The 23,331-nt window shown below is 40.7% G+C and overlaps 1 protein-coding gene and 1 pseudogene across 1 annotated transcript; both read left to right on the plus strand.

Moving 5' to 3' along the window:
• LOC110491873 overlaps positions 1 to 4,584 on the plus strand; it is a 49,851-nt pseudogene extending 45,267 nt beyond the window's left edge.
• Positions 4,585 to 6,246: 1,662 nt separating this feature from the next.
• LOC110491874 (serine/threonine-protein kinase mTOR) lies at positions 6,247 to 13,334 on the plus strand. The gene is made up of 3 exons (XM_021565696.2): positions 6,247 to 6,463; positions 10,372 to 10,497; positions 12,450 to 13,334. Exons 2-3 carry the CDS (start codon positions 10,411 to 10,413, stop codon positions 12,624 to 12,626), a joined length of 264 nt encoding a protein of 87 aa, XP_021421371.2. The 5' UTR covers positions 6,247 to 6,463; positions 10,372 to 10,410; the 3' UTR covers positions 12,627 to 13,334.
• The last annotated feature ends 9,997 nt before the right edge of the window (positions 13,335 to 23,331 follow it).

Genomic DNA, 23,331 nt, shown 5'->3' on the forward strand with positions numbered 1-23,331 from the left:
CCAGCCATAAAATATCTACCGTAGTAGGTTTTGTGGGTTTCTACACTCTTATGTAGGTGTCATAACCAGCCATAAAATAACTACCGTGGTAGGTTTTGTGGGTTTCTACACTCTTATGTAGTTGTCATAACCAGCCATGAAATAACACAATATATGTCACAACAGGTCTAAATATGACAGTGTTATGACCATATTGTAACATGTTATATCAGCTGTTATGAAATGATTATGAATGACTGTTATAACACGTTATGACGCTGGGTGTCAAGTAAAGTGTTAACATATTGATATTTAGTATGTTTATGGTATAATGGAATGTTTTGCCTTGTGTCGTAAGTTTAGTGGGTTTTGACAACTCTGATGTAGGTGACATAACCAGCCATAAAATATCTACCATGGTAGGTTTAGTGGGTTTCTACACTCTTATGTAGGTGACATAACCAGCCATAAAATATCTACCATGGTAGGTTTAGTGGGTTTTGAAACTCTTATGTAGGTGTCATAACCAGTATCTACCGTGGTAGGTTTAGTGGGTTTGAAACTCTTATGTAGGTGTCATAACCAGTAATAAAATATCTACCGTGGTAGGTTTTGTGTGTTTCTACACTCTTATGTAGGTGTCATAACCAGCCATGAAATAACACAATATATGTCACAACAGGTCTAAATATGACAGTGTTATGACCATATTGTAACATGTTATATCAGCTGTTATGAAATGATTATGAATGACTGTTATAACACGTTATGACGCTGGGTGTCAAGTAAAGTGTTAACATATTGATATTTAGTATGTTTATGGTATAATGGAATGTTTTGCCTTGTGTCGTAAGTTTAGTGGGTTTTGACAACTCTGATGTAGGTGACATAACCAGCCATAAAATATCTACCATGGTAGGTTTAGTGGGTTTCTACTCTCTTATGTAGGTGTCATAACCAGTAATAAAATATCTACCGTGGTAGGTTTTGTGGGTTTCTACACTCTTATGTAGGTGTCATAACCAGCCATAAAATATCTACCGTGGTAGGTTTTGTGGGTTTCTACACTCTTATGAGGTGTCATAACCAGCCATAAAATATCTACCGTGGTAGGTTTTGTGGGTTTCTAAACTCTTACGTAGGTGTCATAACCAGCCATGAAATATCTACCGTGGTAGGTTTTGTGGGTTTCTACACTCTTACGTAGGTCTCATAACCAGCCATAAAATATCTACCGTAGTAGGTTTTGTGGGTTTCTACACTCTTATGTAGGTGTCATAACCAGCCATAAAATAACTACCGTGGTAGGTTTTGTGGGTTTCTACACTCTTATGTAGGTGTCATAACCAGCCATAAAATATCTACCGTGGTAGGTTTTGTGGGTTTCTACACTCTTATGAGGTGTCATAACCAGCCATAAAATATCTACCGTGGTAGGTTTTGTGGGTTTCTAAACTCTTACGTAGGTGTCATAACCAGCCATGAAATATCTACCGTGGTAGGTTTTGTGGGTTTCTACACTCTTACGTAGGTCTCATAACCAGCCATAAAATATCTACCGTAGTAGGTTTTGTGGGTTTCTACACTCTTATGTAGGTGTCATAACCAGCCATAAAATAACTACCGTGGTAGGTTTTGTGGGTTTCTACACTCTTATGTAGTTGTCATAACCAGCCATGAAATAACACAATATATGTCACAACAGGTCTAAATATGACAGTGTTATGACCATATTGTAACATGTTATATCAGCTGTTATGAAATGATTATGAATGACTGTTATAACACGTTATGACGCTGGGTGTCAAGTAAAGTGTTAACATATTGATATTTAGTATGTTTATGGTATAATGGAATGTTTTGCCTTGTGTCGTAAGTTTAGTGGGTTTTGACAACTCTGATGTAGGTGACATAACCAGCCATAAAATATCTACCATGGTAGGTTTAGTGGGTTTCTACACTCTTATGTAGGTGACATAACCAGCCATAAAATATCTACCATGGTAGGTTTAGTGGGTTTTGAAACTCTTATGTAGGTGTCATAACCAGTATCTACCGTGGTAGGTTTAGTGGGTTTGAAACTCTTATGTAGGTGTCATAACCAGTAATAAAATATCTACCGTGGTAGGTTTTGTGTGTTTCTACACTCTTATGTAGGTGTCATAACCAGCCATAAAATATCTACCGTGGTAGGTTTAGTGGGTTTTGAAACTCTTATGTGGGTGTCATAACCAGTAATAAAATATCTACCGTGGTAGGTTTTGTGGGTTTTGAAACTCTTATGTTGGTGTCATAACCAGCCATAAAATATCTACCATGGTAGATTTTGTGGGTTTCTACACTCTTATGTAGGTGTCATAACCAGTAATAAAATATCTACCGTGGTAGGTTTTGTGGGTTTTGAAACTCTTATGTAGGTGTCATAACTAGCCATAACATATCTACCATGGTAGGTTTTGTGTGTTTCTACACTCTTATGTAGGTGTCATAACCAGCCATAAAATATCTACCGTGGTAGGTTTTGTGGGTTTTGAAACTCTTATGTAGGTGTCATAACCAGTAATAAAATATCAATCGTGGTAGGTTTTGTGGGTTTCTACACTCTTATGTAGGTGTCATAACCAGCCATAAAATATCTACCGTGGTAGGTTTTGTGGGTTTTGAAACTCTTATGTAGGTGTCATAACCAGCCATAAAATAACTACAGTGGTAGATTTTGTGGGTTTCTACACTCTTATGTAGTTGTCATAACCAGCCATAAAATAACACAATATATGTCACAACAGGTCTAAATATGACAGTGTTATGACCATATTGTAACATGTTATATCAGCTGTTATGACATGATTATGAATGACTGTTATAACACGTTATGACGCTGGATGTCAAGTAAAGTGTTAACAGATTGGTATTTAAATACACAGTACAAAACCCCATGGCAAAATGAATAGAATTGCAGGAAATTAGCTTCCGGACCAGAGTACGGAATATAAATCTATATGTATGTGAATGGTGTGTATAGACAGTATATGAATAGAAAAGGTGTGTACAGCGGTAGTTATATAGGATGAGCCGGGACTAGAATACAGTGTATACATACTGTATAAAGGGGGTAAAACAGTATGTAAACATGATTAAAGTGACCAGTGTTCAATGACTATGTACATAGGGCAGCAGTCTCTAAGGTGCAGGGTAGAGTATCGTGTGGTAGCCAGCTAGCGACAGTGTCAGAGGTTCAGGGCAGGTAACTAGGCGGAGGCCGGCTAGTGGTGACTGTTTAACCATCTGATGGCCTGGAGATATAAGCTGTTTATCAGTCGGTAATACAGCTCAACAGGATGCTCTCGATTGTGAATCTCTAGAAGTTCGTGAGGGTCTTATGGGCCAAGCCAAATTTCTGCAGCCTCATGTGGTTGAAGAGGCGCTATTGCGCCTTTGTCATCACGCATTTAAGGTCCTAAGTGATGTGTGATGAGTATGCCAAGGAACTTTAAGCTTTTGACCCTCTCCACTGCGGCCCTGTAGATCTGGATGTGGGCGTGCCCCTCTCTGCTGTCTCCTGTAGTCCACGATCCGCTCCTTTGTTTTGTTGACGTTGTGGGAGAGGTTATTTTCCTGGCACCACTCCGCCAGGGCTCTCACTTCTTCCCTGTAGGATGTCTCGTCATTGTTGGTAATCAAGCCTACCACTGTTGTGTCATCAGCAAACTTGATGATTGTTGGAGACTTGTGTGGCCACGCTGTCATGGGTGAACAGCAAGTACAGCAGGGGGCTGAGCACGCAACCCTGTGGGTCCCCGTGTTGAGGATCAGCGTGGCTGATGTTGTTCCCTACCTTCACTACCTGGGGTTGGCTCGTCAGGAAGTCTAGAACCCAGTTGCACAGTGAGGAGTTCAGACCCAGGTCCCTGAGCTTTGGGATGAGCTTGGAGGGTACAAGGGTGTTGAAGGCTGAGCTGTAGTCAATGGACTGCATTCTTACATAGGTATTCATCTTGTCCAGGTGGGATAGGACAGTGTGCAGTTCATTGTCTGTGGATCTGTTGGGGTGGTATGCAAATTGTGGTGGGTCTATGGTGTCGGGTAAGGTGGAGGTGATATGTTCCTTAACTAGCCTTTCAAAGCGCTTTATGATGACAGAAGTGAATGCTACTGGGCGATAGTCATTTAGTTCAATTACCTTCGCTTTCTTGTGTACAGGAACACTGGTGGACATCTTGAAGCAAGTGGGAACAACAGACTGGGATAGGGAAATATTGAACATGTCCTTTCACAATCCAGCCAGCTGGTCCATCTGGGTTTCTTTGGCGTAAGAGATACGTGTGTACTGGGAGGTTGAGAGCATGCATCTATCTGCCTGAGAAGTCATACGTCTATTTGGTAAATCAGCTGAAGTGTATGGTCTGTTACTACATCGTTTTCATAGACATAACAGTGTTGTTTAGAACGATCATTTACAATGCCAATATATAAAGCTCTACACTCTCCGTTGCCCAGTTGATAACCGAAATGTCCTTTTCATGTGTGTGTGTGTGTGTGTGTGTGTGTGTGTGTGTGTGTGTGTGTGTGTGTGTTCCAGTGGAAGCTGCTGAGGGAAAAACGGCTCAAAATAATGTCCGGGACTGAGCAAATGAGATGGCATCAAACACCTTGAAACCAATGTGTCTGATGTACAGTGCCTTGCGAAAGTATTCGGCCCCCTTGAACTTTGCGAACTTTTGCCACATTTCAGGCTTCAAACATAAAGATATAAAACTGTATTTTTTTGTGAAGAATCAACAACAAGTGGGACACAATCATGAAGTGGAACGACATTTATTGGATATTTCAAACTTTTTTAACAAATCAAAAACTGAAATATTGGGCGTGCAAAATTATTCAGCCCCCTTAAGTTAATACTTTGTAGCGCCACCTTTTGCTGCGATTACAGCTGTAAGTCGCTTGGGGTATGTCTCTATCAGTTTTGCACATCGAGAGACTGAAATTTTTTCCCATTCCTCCTTGCAAAACAGCTCGAGCTCAGTGAGGTTGGATGGAGAGCATTTGTGAACAGCAGTTTTCAGTTCTTTCCACAGATTCTCGATTGGTTTCAGGTCTGGACTTTGACTTGGCCATTCTAACACCTGGATATGTTTATTTTTGAACCATTCCATTGTAGATTTTGCTTTATGTTTTGGATCATTGTCTTGTTGGAAGACAAATCTCCGTCCCAGTCTCAGGTCTTTTGCAGACTCCATCAGGTTTTCTTCCAGAATGGTCCTGTATTTGGCTCCATCCATCTTCCCATCAATTTTAACCATCTTCCCTGTCCCTGCTGAAGAAAAGCAGGCCCAAACCATGATGCTGCCACCACCATGTTTGACAGTGGGGATGGTGTGTTCAGTGTGATGAGCTGTGTTGCTTTTACGCCAAACATAAAGTTTTGCATTGTTGCCAAAAAGTTCAATTTTGGTTTCATCTGACCAGAGCACCTTCTTCCACATGTTTGGTGTGTCTCCCAGGTGGCTTGTGGCAAACTTTAAACAACACTTTTTATGGATATCTTTAAGAAATGGCTTTCTTCTTGCCACTCTTCCATAAAGGCCAGATTTGTGCAATATACGACTGATTGTTGTCCTATGGACAGAGTCTCCCACCTCAGCTGTAGACCTCTGCAGTTCATCCAGAGTGATCATGGGCCTCTTGGCTGCATCTCTGATCAGTCTTCTCCTTGTATGAGCTGAAAGTTTAGAGGGATGGCCAGGTCTTGGTAGATTTGCAGTGGTCTGATACTCCTTCCATTTCAATATTATCGCTTGCACAGTGCTCCTTTGGGATGTTTAAAGCTTGGGAAATCTTTTTGTATCCAAATCCGGCTTTAAACTTCTTCACAACAGTATCTCGGACCTGCCTGGTGTGTTCCTTGTTCTTCATGATGCTCTCTGCGCTTTTGACGGACCTCTGAGACTATCACAGTGCAGGTGCATTTATACGGAGACTTGATTACACACAGGTGGATTGTATTTATCATCATTAGTCATTTAGGTCAACATTGGATCATTCAGAGATCCTCACTGAACTTCTGGAGAGAGTTTGCTGCACTGAAAGTAAAGGGGCTGAATAATTTTGCACGCCCAATTTTTCAGTTTTTGATATGTTAAAAAAGTTTGAAATATCCAATAAATGTCGTTCCACTTCATGATTGTGTCCCACTTGTTGTTGATTCTTCACAAAAAAATACAGTTTTATATCTTTATGTTTGAAGCCTGAAATGTGGCAAAAGGTCGCAAAGTTCAAGGGGGCCGAATACTTTCGCAAGGCACTGTATTTGATGCCATTCCACTCCAGTCATTACCACGAGCCCGTCCTCCCCAATTAAGGTGCCACCTACCCCCTCTGGTGTGTACCTACGTGTGTGCTATTCCAGTGCATCGACAAGGCCAGAGATCTACTGGATGCAGAGCTGACCGCCATGGCGGGAGAGAGTTACAGCAGAGCTTACAAGGTAAGCACGAAACTCTCCACTAATGTTTCACAAGAACATTTGCAGGTATAACTAGTTGACGAAGGCTTGAAGGTCGAAACGTGTCCATGTGACCACTGATAATAAATAATTCAATATCATAATATTTTATTTGCGATTGCTGGCCGACTTTTCTTACCAATAATATAGAACCAAGTACCATACATATAGAAAAGCTTGTCATTGTCTACAATGGACATTTGAAGAACCTAAGATCAGGATGTTAAGCTGACGATCAGCATACACTAGGACTTTGATCTGTATACTAATTGTCTAGGAAGTTAGCCTGATCCTAGATCTGTTTGTGTTGAGGCGAACACGGATAACATTGTTTATGAAAGAACATTGCATGGCTCACTTCGCTATCATTCAGTCAACTCTCAACAAGAGAGAATTCAAATTGAATGTGCTTTATGAAAATGGTCAACGGAGAGATGCAGAAAGCCTCCACAACAGATGAAAGAGGTTATTTAGTTAGTTAGCCCTACCTAATGGGATTATGCATTGATGTGACTTTTCCAATGCCACGCTGGTGTTACACTGGTGTATACACCCAGATTCCTAACAACATGCACGTGGTTAGTTAGATCCTGTAATACACTCTTCAACTTCTGCAGGCGGCTAGGAAGAGCAGTTAGGACAGTTAACCAATGTTAACCATTGACGGCCTGCTTTTGACATGTTTATACATTATTTTAATGAGCCATTTGCAGTTTAACTGTACCGCCCATGTGTACTTAGACTTGCATGGCTTTATCTTTGAGACAAGCATATGCTACTGACACAATCAACCAGGTACAATGTATGTGTATGACTGTGCAACTCAATACGAACGCCGACCAGAAAATGACCCAAACTAAAAATGTACTCGATCATTGTGCTGTCTATAGTTAGTTCCATTACCACCATCCTAATTGGAAATCAAAACAAGATCTTGGAGGTATTTTTTTAGGCCACTGTCGGTGCACGCTCAGACAGAAAACCTAAAAGTAGGTGTGGTGAGAGTTCCAGTATGCACTCGATGCCAATGCAAGGGAAGCAGTTCCCAACACGTGATGACTTCACTTTCAAAAGAGTGGTAAAAGTCATGTTTAATACTACCACTCTTTGTCTGGCTGGAATTCCAGCCTCTCTCTCTCTCTCTCTCCCTCTGTGAGGTCAAGTCTTGTTGACATTTTGAAGCTTTGCCTAAGACACCACGCAAACACACGCATACCCCTTCACCCTCACACACAAACTTCCACACAAGTGTTGCTTAGACACAAACCCAACAAGGCTATTATTTACATCTCCATAGGGCCTTAGGGCCTGTCACATCTCCCAGGGGGATATGTAAACCCCCAAACCTTAGATGGTTCCACTTTCCATTCATAAAAGAAGAGAGGGGGGGGACCAGCAGAGCAAACAAGGCTTGTTTAATGACAGCTCCAGAGTCTCAGGTTCAAATCTTGACAGGCTTCCCTTCTACTGTGATTTATTGGCGTCTAACCTGACCCCTCTGTCAAGAGAGTCACACACTCCTCTGTCAAACGACCTAGATTGAGTTCCAAATAGTACCCTCTTCCCTTCCTGGTCAAAAGTAGTGCACTTTGGGAATAGGGTGCCATTTGGGACGCAGACCTGGAATGAAGGGGAATGCATTGCATGAGCTAAACACCATGTTGACTGTGTCCCCACATTAATGTCCTGGGCTCTCAAGCAACGCTGCAGGACACACTTGTGCACACTATGGTCGTTGTTGTGTTTACCCATTACTTATATGCGCTTGTGTGCACTTTGTGGGTCGTTTCTTCCCCCTTAATTGGAGTCCCAAAGGTCTTCAACCAGGCTGCATTTTTCTTTCCCTCGTTTTGTTTGCACATGTGTGTTTGTTTGTATTCTCTAGTGTCTAGAGAATGTGTTTCTAAAAGAAGAAAATACCATCTACCTGGACATTGTGTGTAAAGTCTGGTCAATTCTCCTGGAAAGTAATTTGTGAAAACTACAAATGTGTACAGTTCCTTCAGAAAGAATGCATACCCCTTGACTGTTTCCACATTTTGTTGTGTTACAGCCTGAATTTAAATGATTACATTGAGATTTTGGCCTACACACTATCACTGGGCTACACACAAAACCCCATAATGAGTGGAATTATTATGTGGAATTATGTTTTTACAAATTAATACAAATGAAAAGCTGAAATGTCTTGAGTCAATAAGTGTTCAACCTATTTGTTATGGCAAGCCTAAATATGTTCAGAAGTAAAAATGTGCTTAACAACTCACATAATAAGTTGCATGGACTCACTCTGTGTGCAATAATAGTGTTTATTGTGATTTTTGAATGACTACCTCATCTCTCTACCCCACACATACAATTATCTGTAAGGTCCCTCAGTCGAGCAGTGCATTTCAAACACAGATTCAACTACAAGGACCAGGGAGGTGCCTAGCAAAGAAAGGCTCTTATTGGTAGAGGGGTAAAAACTCAAATAAACATATCCCTTTGAGCAAGGTGACGTTATTAATTACACTTTGGATGGTGTATCAATACACCCAGTCACTACAAAGACACAGACATAATTCCTAACTCAGTTGCCGGAGAGGAAGGAAACCACTCAGGGATTTCACCATGAGGCCAACAGTTAGAGATTAATGAGAATGCATCAACAACATTGTAGTTACTCCACAATACTAACCTAAATGACAGAGTGAAAAGAAGGAAGCCTGTACAATAAAATATTCCAAAACATGCATCCTGTTTGCAACAAGGCACTAAAGTAATACTGCAAGTAATGTGGCAAAGGAATTCACTGAATACAAAGTGTTATGTTTGGGGGAAAATCCAACACAACACATCACTGAGTACCACTCTTCTTATTTTCAAAAGTAGTGGTTGCTGCATTATGTTATTGGTATGCTTGTCATCTGCAAGGACTAGGGATGTTTTTGTATAAAAAGAAACTAAGCACAGACAAAATCCTAGAAGAAAACCTAGTTGTCTGCTTTCCAACAGACACTAGGAGACAAATGTACTTTTCAGCAAGACAATAACCTAAAACACAAGGCCAAATATACAGTGGAGTTGCTTACCAAGGCGACATTAAAAGTTCATGAGTGGCCAAGTTACAGTTTTGACTTAAAATTGGCTTGAGAATCTATGGCAAGACTTAAATTGATGTTTAGCAATTAGCAGTGAGCGATTTACCAAAATGTCAGTTCAATTATTTGAATTCCATTTTTTGTTTTTGTGTGTTAGAGATAAATAAGCTTGAACTGTGTGACATAGTAGGGAGTTAATAGTTTAAAAAAAACTTGTATTTTTTTATTCTGTTTTGTTACAACATTCAAACCACATAATGCATAGTGCATTTAATGTCAAAACAAATAATCAAAACTGAAATCAATAACTGAGATTATTTCTTTATAATCGAACCGACCTCGAAAAGCACGAATCGCTCAACACAACTACAACTACTACTACAGTGATCAACAACCAACTTGACATAGTTTGAAGAAATAAAACAAATATAATGTGCAAATATTGTACAGTCCAGGTGTGCAAAGCTCTTAGACTTACCCAGAAAGACTCAAAGCTGCCAAAGGTGATTCTAAAATGTATTGACTAAGGGGTCTGAATATTTATGTAAATTTGCTATTTCTGTACTTAATTTTCAATAAATTAAAAAGAAATGTTGAACAATTTTTTTTCAGTTTGTCATTATGGGGTATTTATTGTATGTAGCTGGGCCGGAATAAAACCCTATCTAATCCATTTTGAATTCAGGCTGTAGTAAAATAAAATGAGGAATAAATCAAGGGGTTTGAATACTTTCTGAAGACACTCTAAAAAGGGCTTTATAAAATACATTGAATTGATAGATTGCTCTTTGTTTCTCTTTCTCTAAGTTTACCAGTGGATCGTAGAGGACTGGCAGAGGTGGTTTGATGGTTTGCTCGCTGGTCATCAACCTCCACGACGACATGAGGACCTGGCTCAAGTACGCCAGCCTCTGTGGCAAGAGTGGACGTCTGGTGAGTTCACTAGCACAGGACAGCTAATGGGTCAAGGGCCAAATGTTTCAAAATAGGGATGCCAGTAAGGGTTCTTTTTGCAACCGGTTAGCCTGCACCATTAACCAGTTATCCTTGCCCAAAGTGTTTTTGTCTAAAATCATGATTAAATGCACTACGTTGTCCAGCTCACGTCGTTTTATCAAGTGTAACGTTTTGACCAGGCCTGACAAAGACCTTCTGGACAAAAGGTTGGACTCCATAAAACAGCGGGCACAGATATCTCTGTCAGAAATGGCTATAAAACTCTACACAGTATTTGGCAATCAGATTGTATTTAAAAACCTTTCATCTGGATACAGACTTAAGTTGCTGTATCAGGTTCAAAATACGTCGTTTATTGCCACTTGACTTCAATACAACCAGAATGTGACAAATTTGCTTAAAACAATATTTTGAAGCTTTCCTGTCAATCCAAGGGGAAATATATTCTCCTGGATTTGGATACTGCCAGGAAAGTCCAACAGCCTGTTGCTTTGGTGTGGAACTGAATCTCTCATTGGAACGATTGCAAAATGTAGGCCGCCTCTCGGAAATCACACGGTTTAGAAACCGTACCTCAAACCTGTTTAATAACATTGTTATAGTTTTTCCTCCCCCACGGCACTTTTATTGTAAGTTTGTATGTTCTAGCAGGTGCAGCGAAATGCTTCTGTTACTAATTCCTAATAATGCAGTAAAATGTCAAACAGATGCTCAAATAATAATAAAACACTTTTTTTTAAACCCAGAAAGAACAAGAAATCAAGAAATGTCTGAAGGAATCCAATGAACAACCGAAATACTGTAACAGTTGTCCAAATACAATCTATATGTATATATACCAGATTCCTTTACACAAGATATACTAAGAAATGTCTGAAGGAATCCAATGAACAACCCAAATACTGTAACAGTCGTCCAAATACAATCAGGGGCAGAGCGACAGATTTTTACCTTGTCAGCTTGGGGATTTGATCGAGCAACCTTTTGGTTACTGGCCCAACGATCTAACCACTAGGCTACCTGCCGCCCCGAATACAGTTTATAAATAAATATGCAGTGTGTATGAACAGTGTAACTAAAATGCAGTTCATTGAATGGTGTATATAGAAATGTATGTATGTATAGTAGTGGTTATATAGGATGAGTGACCAGTGTTCAGTGACTCTATGTATATAGGGCAGCATTCTCTAAGGTGCAGGGTGGAGTACCGGGTGCTAGCCGGCTAGAGGTGACTGTTTAACAGTCTGATGGCATTGAGATAGAAGCTGTTTTTCAGTCTCTCTGTCCCTGCTTTGATGCACCTGTACTGACCTCACCTTCTGGATGATAGCAGGGTGAACAGGCAGTGGCTCGGGTGGTTGTTGTCCTTGATGATCTTTTTGGCCTTCCTGTGACATCGGGTGGTGTAGGTGTCCTGGAGGGCAGGTAGTTTGCCCCCGGTGATGCGTTGTGCAGACCTCACTACCCTCTGGAGAGCCTTGTGGTTGAGGGTGGTGCAGTTGCCATACCGGTGATACAGCCCGACAGGATTCTCACGGTTGTGCACCTGTAAAGGTTAGTGAGGGTTTTTGGTGACAAGCCACATTTTTTCATCCTCCTGAGGTTGAAGAGGCGATGTTGCGCCCACCAGCCTGCTGCCTGCCACAGAGCTATAGTAGGGCCAGCTGCAGGAGCCACTCACAGCTCACAAGGCAGGAATCTTAATGACACATGCACCCCGGTCCCTGCCAGAGAGGGGCCGTCCATCCCCACTCTGAAGGGGGAAACATTTTGAAACTAATTTAAAGATAAAGACAAATACTGTTGAACATCACTCTGGAGCCAGTTGTATTTTGACTATGTCAGGAGAGTTGAGTTGAATCCCTGTTTTGAATGAGAATTCCTATTTGACCCCCGTGTGTGTCTGTTGTTCTTCTGTCCCCCATCAGATTGAAGCCTTCCAGCACACACAACACTTTGTCCAGGGGATGCAGCAGCAGGCCCAGCATGCCGCTGAAGACAAGCAACACCAGCAGGAGCTCCACAAGCTCATGGCCAGGACTCCTACCGCAACTACTTTAGGAGAAAAACAAATCAGTCGCACTCTATTTGTTATTGCAGTGTGAGCTTTAAAAACACACAAACGTTTTCTCAGCCCACATGTTCTCCCTCATCTAAAGGGTCACGTACAGAGCGTTCTACTCTTTCTCCAGGACCGTGACCCGACCCCAGTGCTGTTACTCTTCTACGTCTTGCAACCCCAGCCAATTTCTCTCTCGTTTCATTCTGTGTAAACAGACTCTGGGACAGTTGTAGAATGGTAGATCCCAAATTCATACAACCAGTAGGCCTAGGCTAGATCCAATTATAAGCGCAGCAATGCGCACATGGCAGTAGGCTAGGTTACACGCAAACGTTTTTTCCATAATGCAATTAGTAAGAGAACACCATTATGAGTGGTTTCATGTGACAGACATCAAAAAATCTGTTAGAAATTTAGAAAGTGGGGACATCCAAATATGCAACAACTAGTATGTGTTTCCAATATCACTAGGATTGTGCCTTTGGCTACTGGACAATGAAAGAACATTGATTTTAAAAACCAATAGAACATGAGAGAAAAATACATCTGGTTTATAAAATAATTGCCTGCATGTTTAGTTGGATTTTAGCTCGGCTACTTTGAAGCAACATAAGACAAGCCTCATAATACCCTTGGTACCATCCAACTGGCAGCTTCATTAATCTTTATCATACCCCCTCCTTTTTCGAACATTCTGTTAAAAATCGCGCAACTTTTCAGCGTCCTGCTACTCATGCCAGGACTATAGTATATGCATATGATTAGTATGTGTGGATAGAAAACACTCTGAAGTTTCTAAAACTGGTTAAATCACGGCTGTGACTATAACAGAGCGTGTGTTTCATCGAAAAGCGCAAGAAAAATTGGTCACTGAAATCTGAAAAAAGTATCCATGCGCCCCTTTCATGGATTATTTAAAGGAAACCAAATTTAATATGGAGACGGATGCAATTCCTACAGCTTCCACACGATATCGCCAAAAATCCATTGAGACATTACGAATAGATCCTTGATTCCATCCAGCCTACCTCAATCGATTTTGGAAGATTGAAAAATGGACACTGTTTTCTTTTGTAGCTGCTATTGAATACAGATCGCCCAGTGATCAATTTGATCGCTTATTAACGTTTACAAATACCTAAAGTTGGGTTATAAAAGTAGGTTGAAGTTTTTTGTCAAAGAATATAGGCAACTTATATCATTTTTAAACATGACGTTGCGTGTTGGAAGAGAGCTTTTTTCGTGATGCAGACAGGCCATACAAATGGATATTTTGGGCATTCATGGACGGATTTAATCGGGAAAAATACCAATTTGTGATGTTTATGGGACATATAGGAGTGCCAACAAAGAATATCATTAAAGGTAATGAATGTTTTATATTTTATTTCTGCGTTTTGGGTAGCGCCGGCTACCGCAAAATCTGTTGTTTACTTGTTGGCTAGATTCACAACGAGTGTAGCTTTAATTCAATACCCTACATGTATATTTTAATGAACGTTTGAGTTTTAACGAGTACATTTAGCATTTAGCGTAGCGCATTTGCATTTCCAGGTGCCTACTTGAGACGCAGACGTCTCAAGTAGGAGCAAGAAGTTTAAATAGTACCCGCAAAACACCAGTCTCAACATCAACAGTGGAGAGTCGACTCCAGGATGCTGACCTTCTAGTCAGAGTTCCTCTGTCCAATGTCTGTGTTATTTTGCCCATCTTAATCTTTTCTTTTTCTTGGCCAGTCTGAGATATGTCTTTTTCTAGACGTTGAGACTGGTGTTTTGTGGGTACTCTTTAATGAAGCTGCCAGTTGAGGACTTGTGAGGTGTCTGATTCTCAAACTAGACACACTAATGTACTTATCCTCTTGCTCAGTTGTGCACCGGGGCCTCCCAACCCTCTTTCTATTCTGGTTAGAGCCAGTTTGCGCTGTTCTGTGAAGGGAGTAGCGATCTTCAGTTTCTTGGCAATTTCTCCCATGGAATAGCCTTAATTTCTCAGAACAAGAATAGAATAGCCATTGTAACACAGGAGTGATGGTTGCTGATAATGGGCCTCTGTACGCCTATGTAGATATTCCATAAAAAAATCTGCCTTTTCCAGCTACAAGTCATTTACAACATTAACAATGTCTACACTGTCTATAAGAGTGTGCAAAGCTGTTATCAAGGCAAAGGGTGGCTACTTTGAAAAATCTAAAATCTAAAATATATTTTTATTTGTTTATACCCCCCCTTCTTCTCAATATCCGCCTAAAGACATACCCTAATCTAACTGCCTGTAGCTCAGGCCCAGAGGCAAGGATATGCATATTCTTGGTATCATTTGAAAGGAAACACTCTGAATTTTGTGGAAATGTGAATTGAATGTAGGAGAATATAACACAATAGATCTGGTAGAATAAAATACAAGGAAATAAACATACGTTTTCTGTTTTTTATTGTTGCTGCATCATCTTTCAGCCGAACATACAGATAGGATGCTGTGGATGATTTGAATGAAGAACATACGATGGCAACAATAGAAGAAAAGTTTTAGACAGGTAACTTCAAAAATAAGCGAGCTACATGACATTGAGCATGAAGTCACCCAGGTGTCCCACACAAATGTACCCAAATGTACCCAAGTGGCCGAATTGGTACAGTGATACATTTTGAAGGAAAGAACTATATACAAAATACATAAATGCTATTCTAACACACCCCCAAAAATTATATATATAAATGAAAAAATAAATAATAATAATAATAAACAAACAGGGTAACTATTTACACATTTTCCCTCAGACCCTCAGTCCTCTACACAATATTGTGCTGCTGGTGCCATGGCCCATAGCAGTCTCTTTCGGGCTGTAAAGCAGAGGCTTACTGACCAGGTGGTGCAGGTGATGGGGCATTTCCTGTGACAAAGGGCACAACGACATCTCCCTACTGTGCCCTTTTTGCCCTGAGGTGCTGCAGTGGACTTGCTGTAACTAGCAAGCTCCTGGTTGAGCAGCTCCCTGAAGGCTAGCTGTGAGATGGGGGCCTGTCCACAGCTCTTGGCAATTTCCTTCTGGAGGATGAAGGCATTCACCAAAGCAATGTCAATGAAATTATAGAAAAATGGTTTGTACCATTTCATGGTCTTATGTAGAACATTGTAATAGCCTATCAGCGCATCTGACAGGTCCACACCTCCCATGCTCTTGTTGTAGTCCTTCACAGCAGCTGGAATGGGGACATTTTTTTGTGGTCCATGCCCCGGCACCGTCCTTCACACGCCTGACAACGTGATCTCCACTGAAGGACTTGTGGATACTGGAGCACATGACCACCTCTCTGGTACCCATCCACTTCACAAAGAGCAGGCCATCTTCACGGATCCATCACATGGTACCCCGCTCAACCCACTTAGGCATGTCGTTCACCTTGGTCTTAGAAATCCCACCCTGTTGGTACGAATGGTGCCACAACCCCACACCTCCCGCTTCCTGAGCTCTGTAAACAGGGTAGGGCTTGTATAGAAGTTGTCCACAAACAGTTTGTAGCCCTTCCCCAGCAGTTGAAAATCCAATACCTCCATAACGGAATCATAACTCAGTCCATTACCAGTAGCAAAACAGTTTTTCCCCTCATAAACAAAAAAATTGCAAGTGTACACACAGAATCAGCCAAAACAAAAAGATTGTAACCCCATTTGGTTGGTTTGTTACGCATGTATTGTTTGAGGCTGATTCTGGCATTTGAGGCTACCATTGATGGACAGGTTCTGGGCGGGCTGAAAATAAGTCTTGCAGGCATCAACGATGCTGGGGTAGAGAGGTTTTATTTTACAGAGCCTATCAAACCTTGGTGTGCCTCTCTTCTTGTCATTCTCCCCATCAACTTCTGGGTCAATGATGTGAAGCGCACGTGAGATAGTCAGAAACCTTTTACAAGACATGACAGTCATGCAGAAAGGCAGTTGATAGAGAGCTGACGTTTTCCAGTAGTCCCTTAGAGTTTTCAACTTCAACAGCCCCATGTAAATGACCATTGAAAAGTAGCAGAAAAGGTCTGACATGGAAATGGTCTTCCATGCCTCTTTCTTTCCTGCCTGCTTCTTAGCCCTGTACTCATTGGTGTTCGACACCAGGGAATCAACAACTGACGAGGTGAAAAACAGTTGAAAACGTTGAAGGGGGCTGTACTTTGCAGTCATGTCTAGTTGAGGTCCTAGCTGCCTTTTGGGTCTAAAAACTGGTGGATTTGGTTCCACATCATCTTCTAACACAGAGTGCCAACGACCCTCTGGCCTTCTGTCTGCAGGTTTCTGGCCAAGTGGCCAAGTCAAAGTCCAGACCTGAATCCAATCGAGAATCTGTGGAAAGAACTGAAAACTGCTGTTCACAAATGCTCTCCATCCAACCTCACTGAGCTCGAGCTGTTTTGCAAGGAGGAATGGGAAAAAATTTCAGTCTCTCGACTCAAAACTGATAGAGACATACCCCAAGCAACTTACAGCTGTAATCGCAGCAAAAGGTGGCGCTACAAAGTATTAACTTAAGGGGGCTGAATAATTTTGCACGCTCAATTTTTCAGTTTTTGATTTGTTAAAAAAGTTTGAAATATCCAATAAATGTCGTTCCACTTCATGATTGTGTCCCACTTGTTGTTGATTCTTCACAAAAAAATACAGTTTTATATCTTTATGTTTGAAGCCTGAAATGTGGCAAAAGGTCGCAAAGTTCAAGGGGGCCGAATTCTTTCGCAAGGCACTGTATATACTGGTCCTATAAGAGCTCTTTGTCACTTCCCACGAGCCGGACTGTGACAAACACTTGATCTTACGTTTAATAAATGTATCGTATAGTGTGTGTGTGGCAGGCTTACAATGATGGCAAAAAAAAACATTTGAGAGTGCGCTGACCCTGGTGCTAGAGGTGGTATGCAACTGGAGGTTGAATGTTTGAAGGGGTATAAAAAGTTTGGTAACCAATCTACTAGAAAATCCTTTAAATTCTTGTCATATGAAGAGAAATTACAGATAAAACGTACCGATGCTCATTGGCCGTTGGACATAAACATTGAACAACAAGCTGGAAATGTCAAATTCAACAATGAGTGGTTTGGAAGGAATCAGTGGCTAACTGCAAGCATTGCAAAGCAATCACTACCCTGCTATTCAGTGGTCGGTGTGTGGTCTGGGTTTAAGGGTGTCTTTTCCAAGCTTAAAAGGATAAACATTGACATGCCATGGGCCAGAAAAGGATCAATACATTGGCCATGCTATCAATCCAGCATGACTTCGTTCCATGTTCAAAACAACTGGAAACTCGGAACTGGTCAATTTCAGACTTTGGTAAGGTCAAGACAACTGGGAACTCTGGAATAAAAAGAGCTCTGACTGGGGAAAATACGTTTTGAACGGTCTTCCAACTCCGAATTCCAAGTCGGGAACTCCGGCTTCTTTCTAGAGCTCTGGCCTGAAGCTCACTGATGTCATGATTTGACTTTTTCCGAGTTCCCAGTTGTCCTGAATGAACCATAAATCCAGAGAATGGCAGAATTTGATGACAACATTTTCCCACAAAAAGGATAGCTGCGCCACCTTCCTGTTGTGAGCACAGCACAACAAGGTGACTCCAAAAATGTATTGTATGCTGCTGCATAAATGATGTAATATGCCAGGGAGATACAGTTGAAGTCGGAAGTTTACATACACCTTAGCCAAATACATTTAAACTCAGTTTTCACAATTCCTGACATTTAATGCTAGTAGAAATTTCCTGTCTTAGGTCAGTTAGGATCACCACTTTATTTGAAGAATGTGAAATGTCAGAATAATAGTAGAGAGAATGATTTATTTCAGGTTTTATTTCTTTCATCACATTCCCAGTGGGTCAGAAGTTTACATACACTCAATTAGTTTTTGGCAGCATTGCCTTTAAATTGTTTAACTTGGGTCAAACGTTTCAGGTAGCCTTCCACAAGCTTCCCACTGTAACGTGGGTGAATTTTGGCCCATTCCTCCTGACAAAGCTGGTGTAACTGAGTCAGATTTGTTTGCCTCCTTGCTCACACACGCTTTTTAAGTTCTGCCAACAAATGTTTTATGGGATTGAGGTCAGGGCCACTCCAATACCTTGACTTTGGTGTCCTTAAGCCATTTTGCCACAACTTTGGAAGTATGCTTGGGGTCATTGTCCATTTGGAAGACCCATTTGCGACTAAGCTTAAACTTCCTGACTGATGTCTTGAGATGTTGCTTCAATATATCCACATAATTGTCCATAGATGATGCCATCTATTTTGTGAAGTGCACCAGTCCCTCATGCAGCAAAGCACCCACACAACATGATGCTGCCACCCCCATGCCTCACGTTTGGGATGGTGTTCTTCGGCTTGCAAGCCTCCCCCTTTTCTTCCAAACATAACAATGGGCATTATGGCCAATCAGTACCTTCAGGTGTTTGGAAATTGTTCCCAAGGATGAACCAGACTTGTGGAGGTCTACAATGTTTTTTCTGATGTCTTGATTTCTTTTGATTTTCCCATGATGTCAAGCAAAGAGGCACTGAGTTTGAAGGTAGGCCTTGAAATACATCCACAGGTACACCTGCAATTGACTCAAATGATGTCAATTAGCCTCTCAGAGCTTCTAAAGCCATGACATCATTTTCTAGAATTTTCCAAGCTGTTTAAAGGCACAGTCAACTTATTGTATATAAACTTCTGACCCACTGGATTTGTGATAGAGTGAATTATAAGGGAAATCTGTCTGTAAACAATTGTTGGAAAAATTACTTATGTCATGCACAAAGTAGATGTCCTAACTGACTTGCCAAAACTATAGTTTAACAAGAAGTGTGTGAGTGGTTGAAAAGCGAGTTTTAATGACTCCAACCTAAGTGTATGTAAACCTCCCACTTCAACTGTATCTACACAACCTACTCCAAAGATTCAAAGTGCAATAAATAAAACATTTAAAAATCCATTTAAAAAAAGGAAGATGTCTTGATTGCATGTCTTCACACCCCAGAGGTTATTATTGGTGGAAACTATTACATCTGTGAATCATGAATAATATTCTGCCAACTTTGCACAACTCTTCGGGCAACATGTGGCCATTGTTTTTGCCAGAATTGCTCAAGCTCAGTAATTTTGGTCGGGAATCATTGATGTACAGTAACATTCTAATTGAAAGCTGAAATAAATAATTCTCTCTATTATTCTGACATTTCACATTCTTAAAATGAAGTGGTGATCCTAACTGACCTAAGACAGGGAATTTTTACTAGAATTAAATGTCAGGAATTGTGAAAAACTGAGTTTAAATGTATTTGGCTAAAGTGTATGTAAACCTCCGATTTCAAATGTATGTAAAATGAGATTACATGTTAAGGCATTGCACAGTCTTCACCTTTTAAGGGGCATGCAGTCTTTCACTAGCCACTCTACAAACACACCTCATAATTCTATTGAGGCAACAAGCGAACATGACACCAGGAAAGGAATGTTTCATACCTGCCATTGCACTTCCTGACAGGGATTCTCATTGTCTGTGGAATGTTGTTTCGGGAAAACACCTGTGTAACTTGGTTAGCACGATTTTCTTCCAGACGTGCTGACACACTTTCCCGAAAACAGGTTGGCACTGTGGAAAGGTGCACACCTGGTCCGTGCACACACACACTCCATCTCCCCAAAATAATTTGTTGTAATTTTAGAGCTATTTATTTGAAAACTGGACACGTTACAAGGCAATTACCATGATAAGACCTGCAACCTTGGAATCTTCTGAGTTCTCGTGGTAACACAGAAGCACTACTGGCACTAGTTTTTCTGTGTTTTTCTTAAGGAGAAGAGGTTTGTCAGAGACAAACTGAACCGGTAGTGTATTTTCACATGGAAAAGTACTCAGCAGGATTAGGTAATGCTGATGGATAATTTATTAGAAGTTCTCTCTGGAAATAGTGCTCCACACAGTTAGGAGCTGAGTGGTGGATCGCTGTGCAGCACTCGCCAGTTCCTGGTGAGAAGTGTTATAAACCAATCACACGCTTGGCAATGTTAAAAAGAGAAAGAAGATTGATGTCGCGCAAAGACATTTATCAAACTTAGGCATCATTACCAAAAGCAGCGGCACATTACTTTAGCTACAGAAAGGTCTTAGAATCACTTGTGATTTTTAATTACAACTCTTCCCGTCATTCTTCTTCATTGTAATTAATGGACTACACTTGCACTGTGATGGACATCCATTGCCAACTCCCCCAGACAACTTGTGGTGACAGTGAGCACAGTGTATAAATGATAACTTTACCAACATATTTAAGAAGTTGTAACAACCAAACAGACTTTTCTCATAGTCAAGTAAAAAGCGGATTCAGTGAATTCAATTTTACTCCCGAGTTTACCGCAGATCTGGGCCTAAGGCCATGTCAGTGGACAAACAAGGCAATAAGGGGTAGAGAGTGGTGTGTGGACGTGCCTCCTCTGTGGCATCTTCTCTGTAGATTGGCTGCCAGGAAACACCACGTGGAAAGCATTCATCATGCTAGCAAACAAGTTTAGAAAAATAAAAATCCTGGAATAATTAGGTGTGTCCAAACTTTTGACTGATACTTGCTTATTTATTCTACTTGCTACTTGCTTAATTCATTTGATTAATATTATGGTGTTTCTATTCCATGAAAAATGAAAACCCCTCTGGGTAAATTCAGAAAGTTTCACTCTCAGAGCGCACACCGAACATAGGGTGGATTTGAGTGTTCTGGCCTTACAAGGGCAGTCATACACACAAGCTAATGTTGGCTAGCTTGCTAGCTACTTCCAGACACAAATGAGACCTCTCCATAAATTCATTATTCTGCGCTCCGGTAGTGCTCTGAAATCGGAGTAGATAACCAGGTCTGTGAGAGCCAGAAATCTTGCTTGTTTGTAGGTGACCAATACTTATTTTCCACCATAATTTGCAAATAAATTCATTAAAAATCCTACAATGTGATTTTCTGGATTTTTTTTCTCATTTTGTCTGTCATAGTTGAAGTGTACCTATGATGAAAAGTACAGGCCTCTCTCATCTTCTTAAGTGGGAGAACTTGCACAATTGGTGGTTGACTAAATACTTTTTTGCCCCACTGTACATACCGCAGAATGATAAATCATGCAATTATTATTCTCAAGCTAACTAAAAATATTTAGCTACAAATTCCTGTTCTCGCCATTTTCAGTTGAATTCATCTAACTTTCTTTCTTTCTTGTAGTATTTGTTTCATAGTCAATATATAATCATATTTCCTGACAGTGTAACAGTTAGCTTTTTTTACAGAGTGATGAAAGAACACAATATGTCTGTCAGGGAATGTTATTCTGATATGTCAGATGAAGAGTTAGACCAGAAAGTAAGGGACATTAAGGCAAGGATTCCCCATGCGGGCTTTAGAATGGTCAAGGGAAGTCTGAGCAATGGGCAATCGTGTACAATGGCGAATAGTTAGGGAGTCTTTTCGGCGTGTAGATGGTGCAGGTATCATTGCCAGAATGATCCAGCTTTGTTGCATTGCTCGGCAAAAATACTCAGTTCCTGCACCCCTGTCTCTTGTCCACATTGATACAAATCATAAATTGATAAGGTACTAAGATGTATAATGTCTCCATCAAATCTAAGAAGTTATTGTATCTTTTTTAATCATACTTATTCCTAGACACATTTTCAAATTGGAGATGTTCAACTGGTAATAGATAAATAATGAATCAGGTTAATAGGTTAAACATTTCACTTTTAATTCCAATGTGTTATTTTTCAAGATACAACATTGTCTCATTTGGTGGTATAGATGGATTTTCAAGGAAGGTGAGTATATTATTTTGTATACATATTGCATATGTCCCATCACCTAATGAACAACCACAACACCAGTCTGGTGTTAAGCTTTCTGTGCTCTATTGTCGCATCCTAAAAATGACATCTGCTACTTTAGATTGAAAGGTCATATCTCAGTTATTATTTTCATATCTACAAAAAATAAGCGATTTTCTTTCATTTCAGATGTATGTTCACTGTCCCAGGAACAGGCCGTGGAAGCTTTATTGCTGGCAAAAGTGTCCATAACCAGAGGTAATTAAACTGTTCTGTGTTCTTTTTATCTCTTCCTCTCTGCCTGTCTTGTACATGGAACCTGTCTCACATGCATTAATTAAACAACCCTTAAGATGTCAGCTGCTAATATTCAGACTTACACCACATAAACACTCAACCATTTTCACTGGACTGTCAAGCCCCTGTTGCTGCCAAATGTATTGTCACTGATACAGATTTGTTTCTTATGAGCGTTCCAGATTCAGCAGGTGGAGGACCTGCTTTCTCAGGGGGATAATCTGGTATCTGGAAACACTGACAATGGGGTCATTGTTGCTGACATCCCATGCTCCCTGTCTACTGGGAATCTTGCTGTGCTGCAACGTCAAGTCAACCCTACCACTGACTCCTCATCTTTTGTTCAGGACATATACATGCATGCTATTCGATTAGTTATGAGTATCCAGGCTTTTTAGGTGCAGTCCTGCCACACTATGTAGGATATTGTTTTAGCCCCAGTGCCACTCATGATAATTGCCAACAGTTGTATTTTTTGGAGGAGGGTGAAGGATAGCAGATCCAGCTGTCAAAGTGAGAGAGTAGGCTATTCTGGATAGAGCAGGTACTTTTGCGTAGTCTACTTCTTGTGAGGTTTTCTGTCCTCAGATAAAGAGAGTTGTGAAAGCCTGTCTGCAGATTAAGAGGTCCCA

This window comes from Oncorhynchus mykiss, chromosome 16 (genome assembly GCF_013265735.2).
Source record: "Oncorhynchus mykiss isolate Arlee chromosome 16, USDA_OmykA_1.1, whole genome shotgun sequence".
Classification (NCBI taxonomy): Eukaryota; Metazoa; Chordata; class Actinopteri; order Salmoniformes; family Salmonidae; genus Oncorhynchus; species Oncorhynchus mykiss.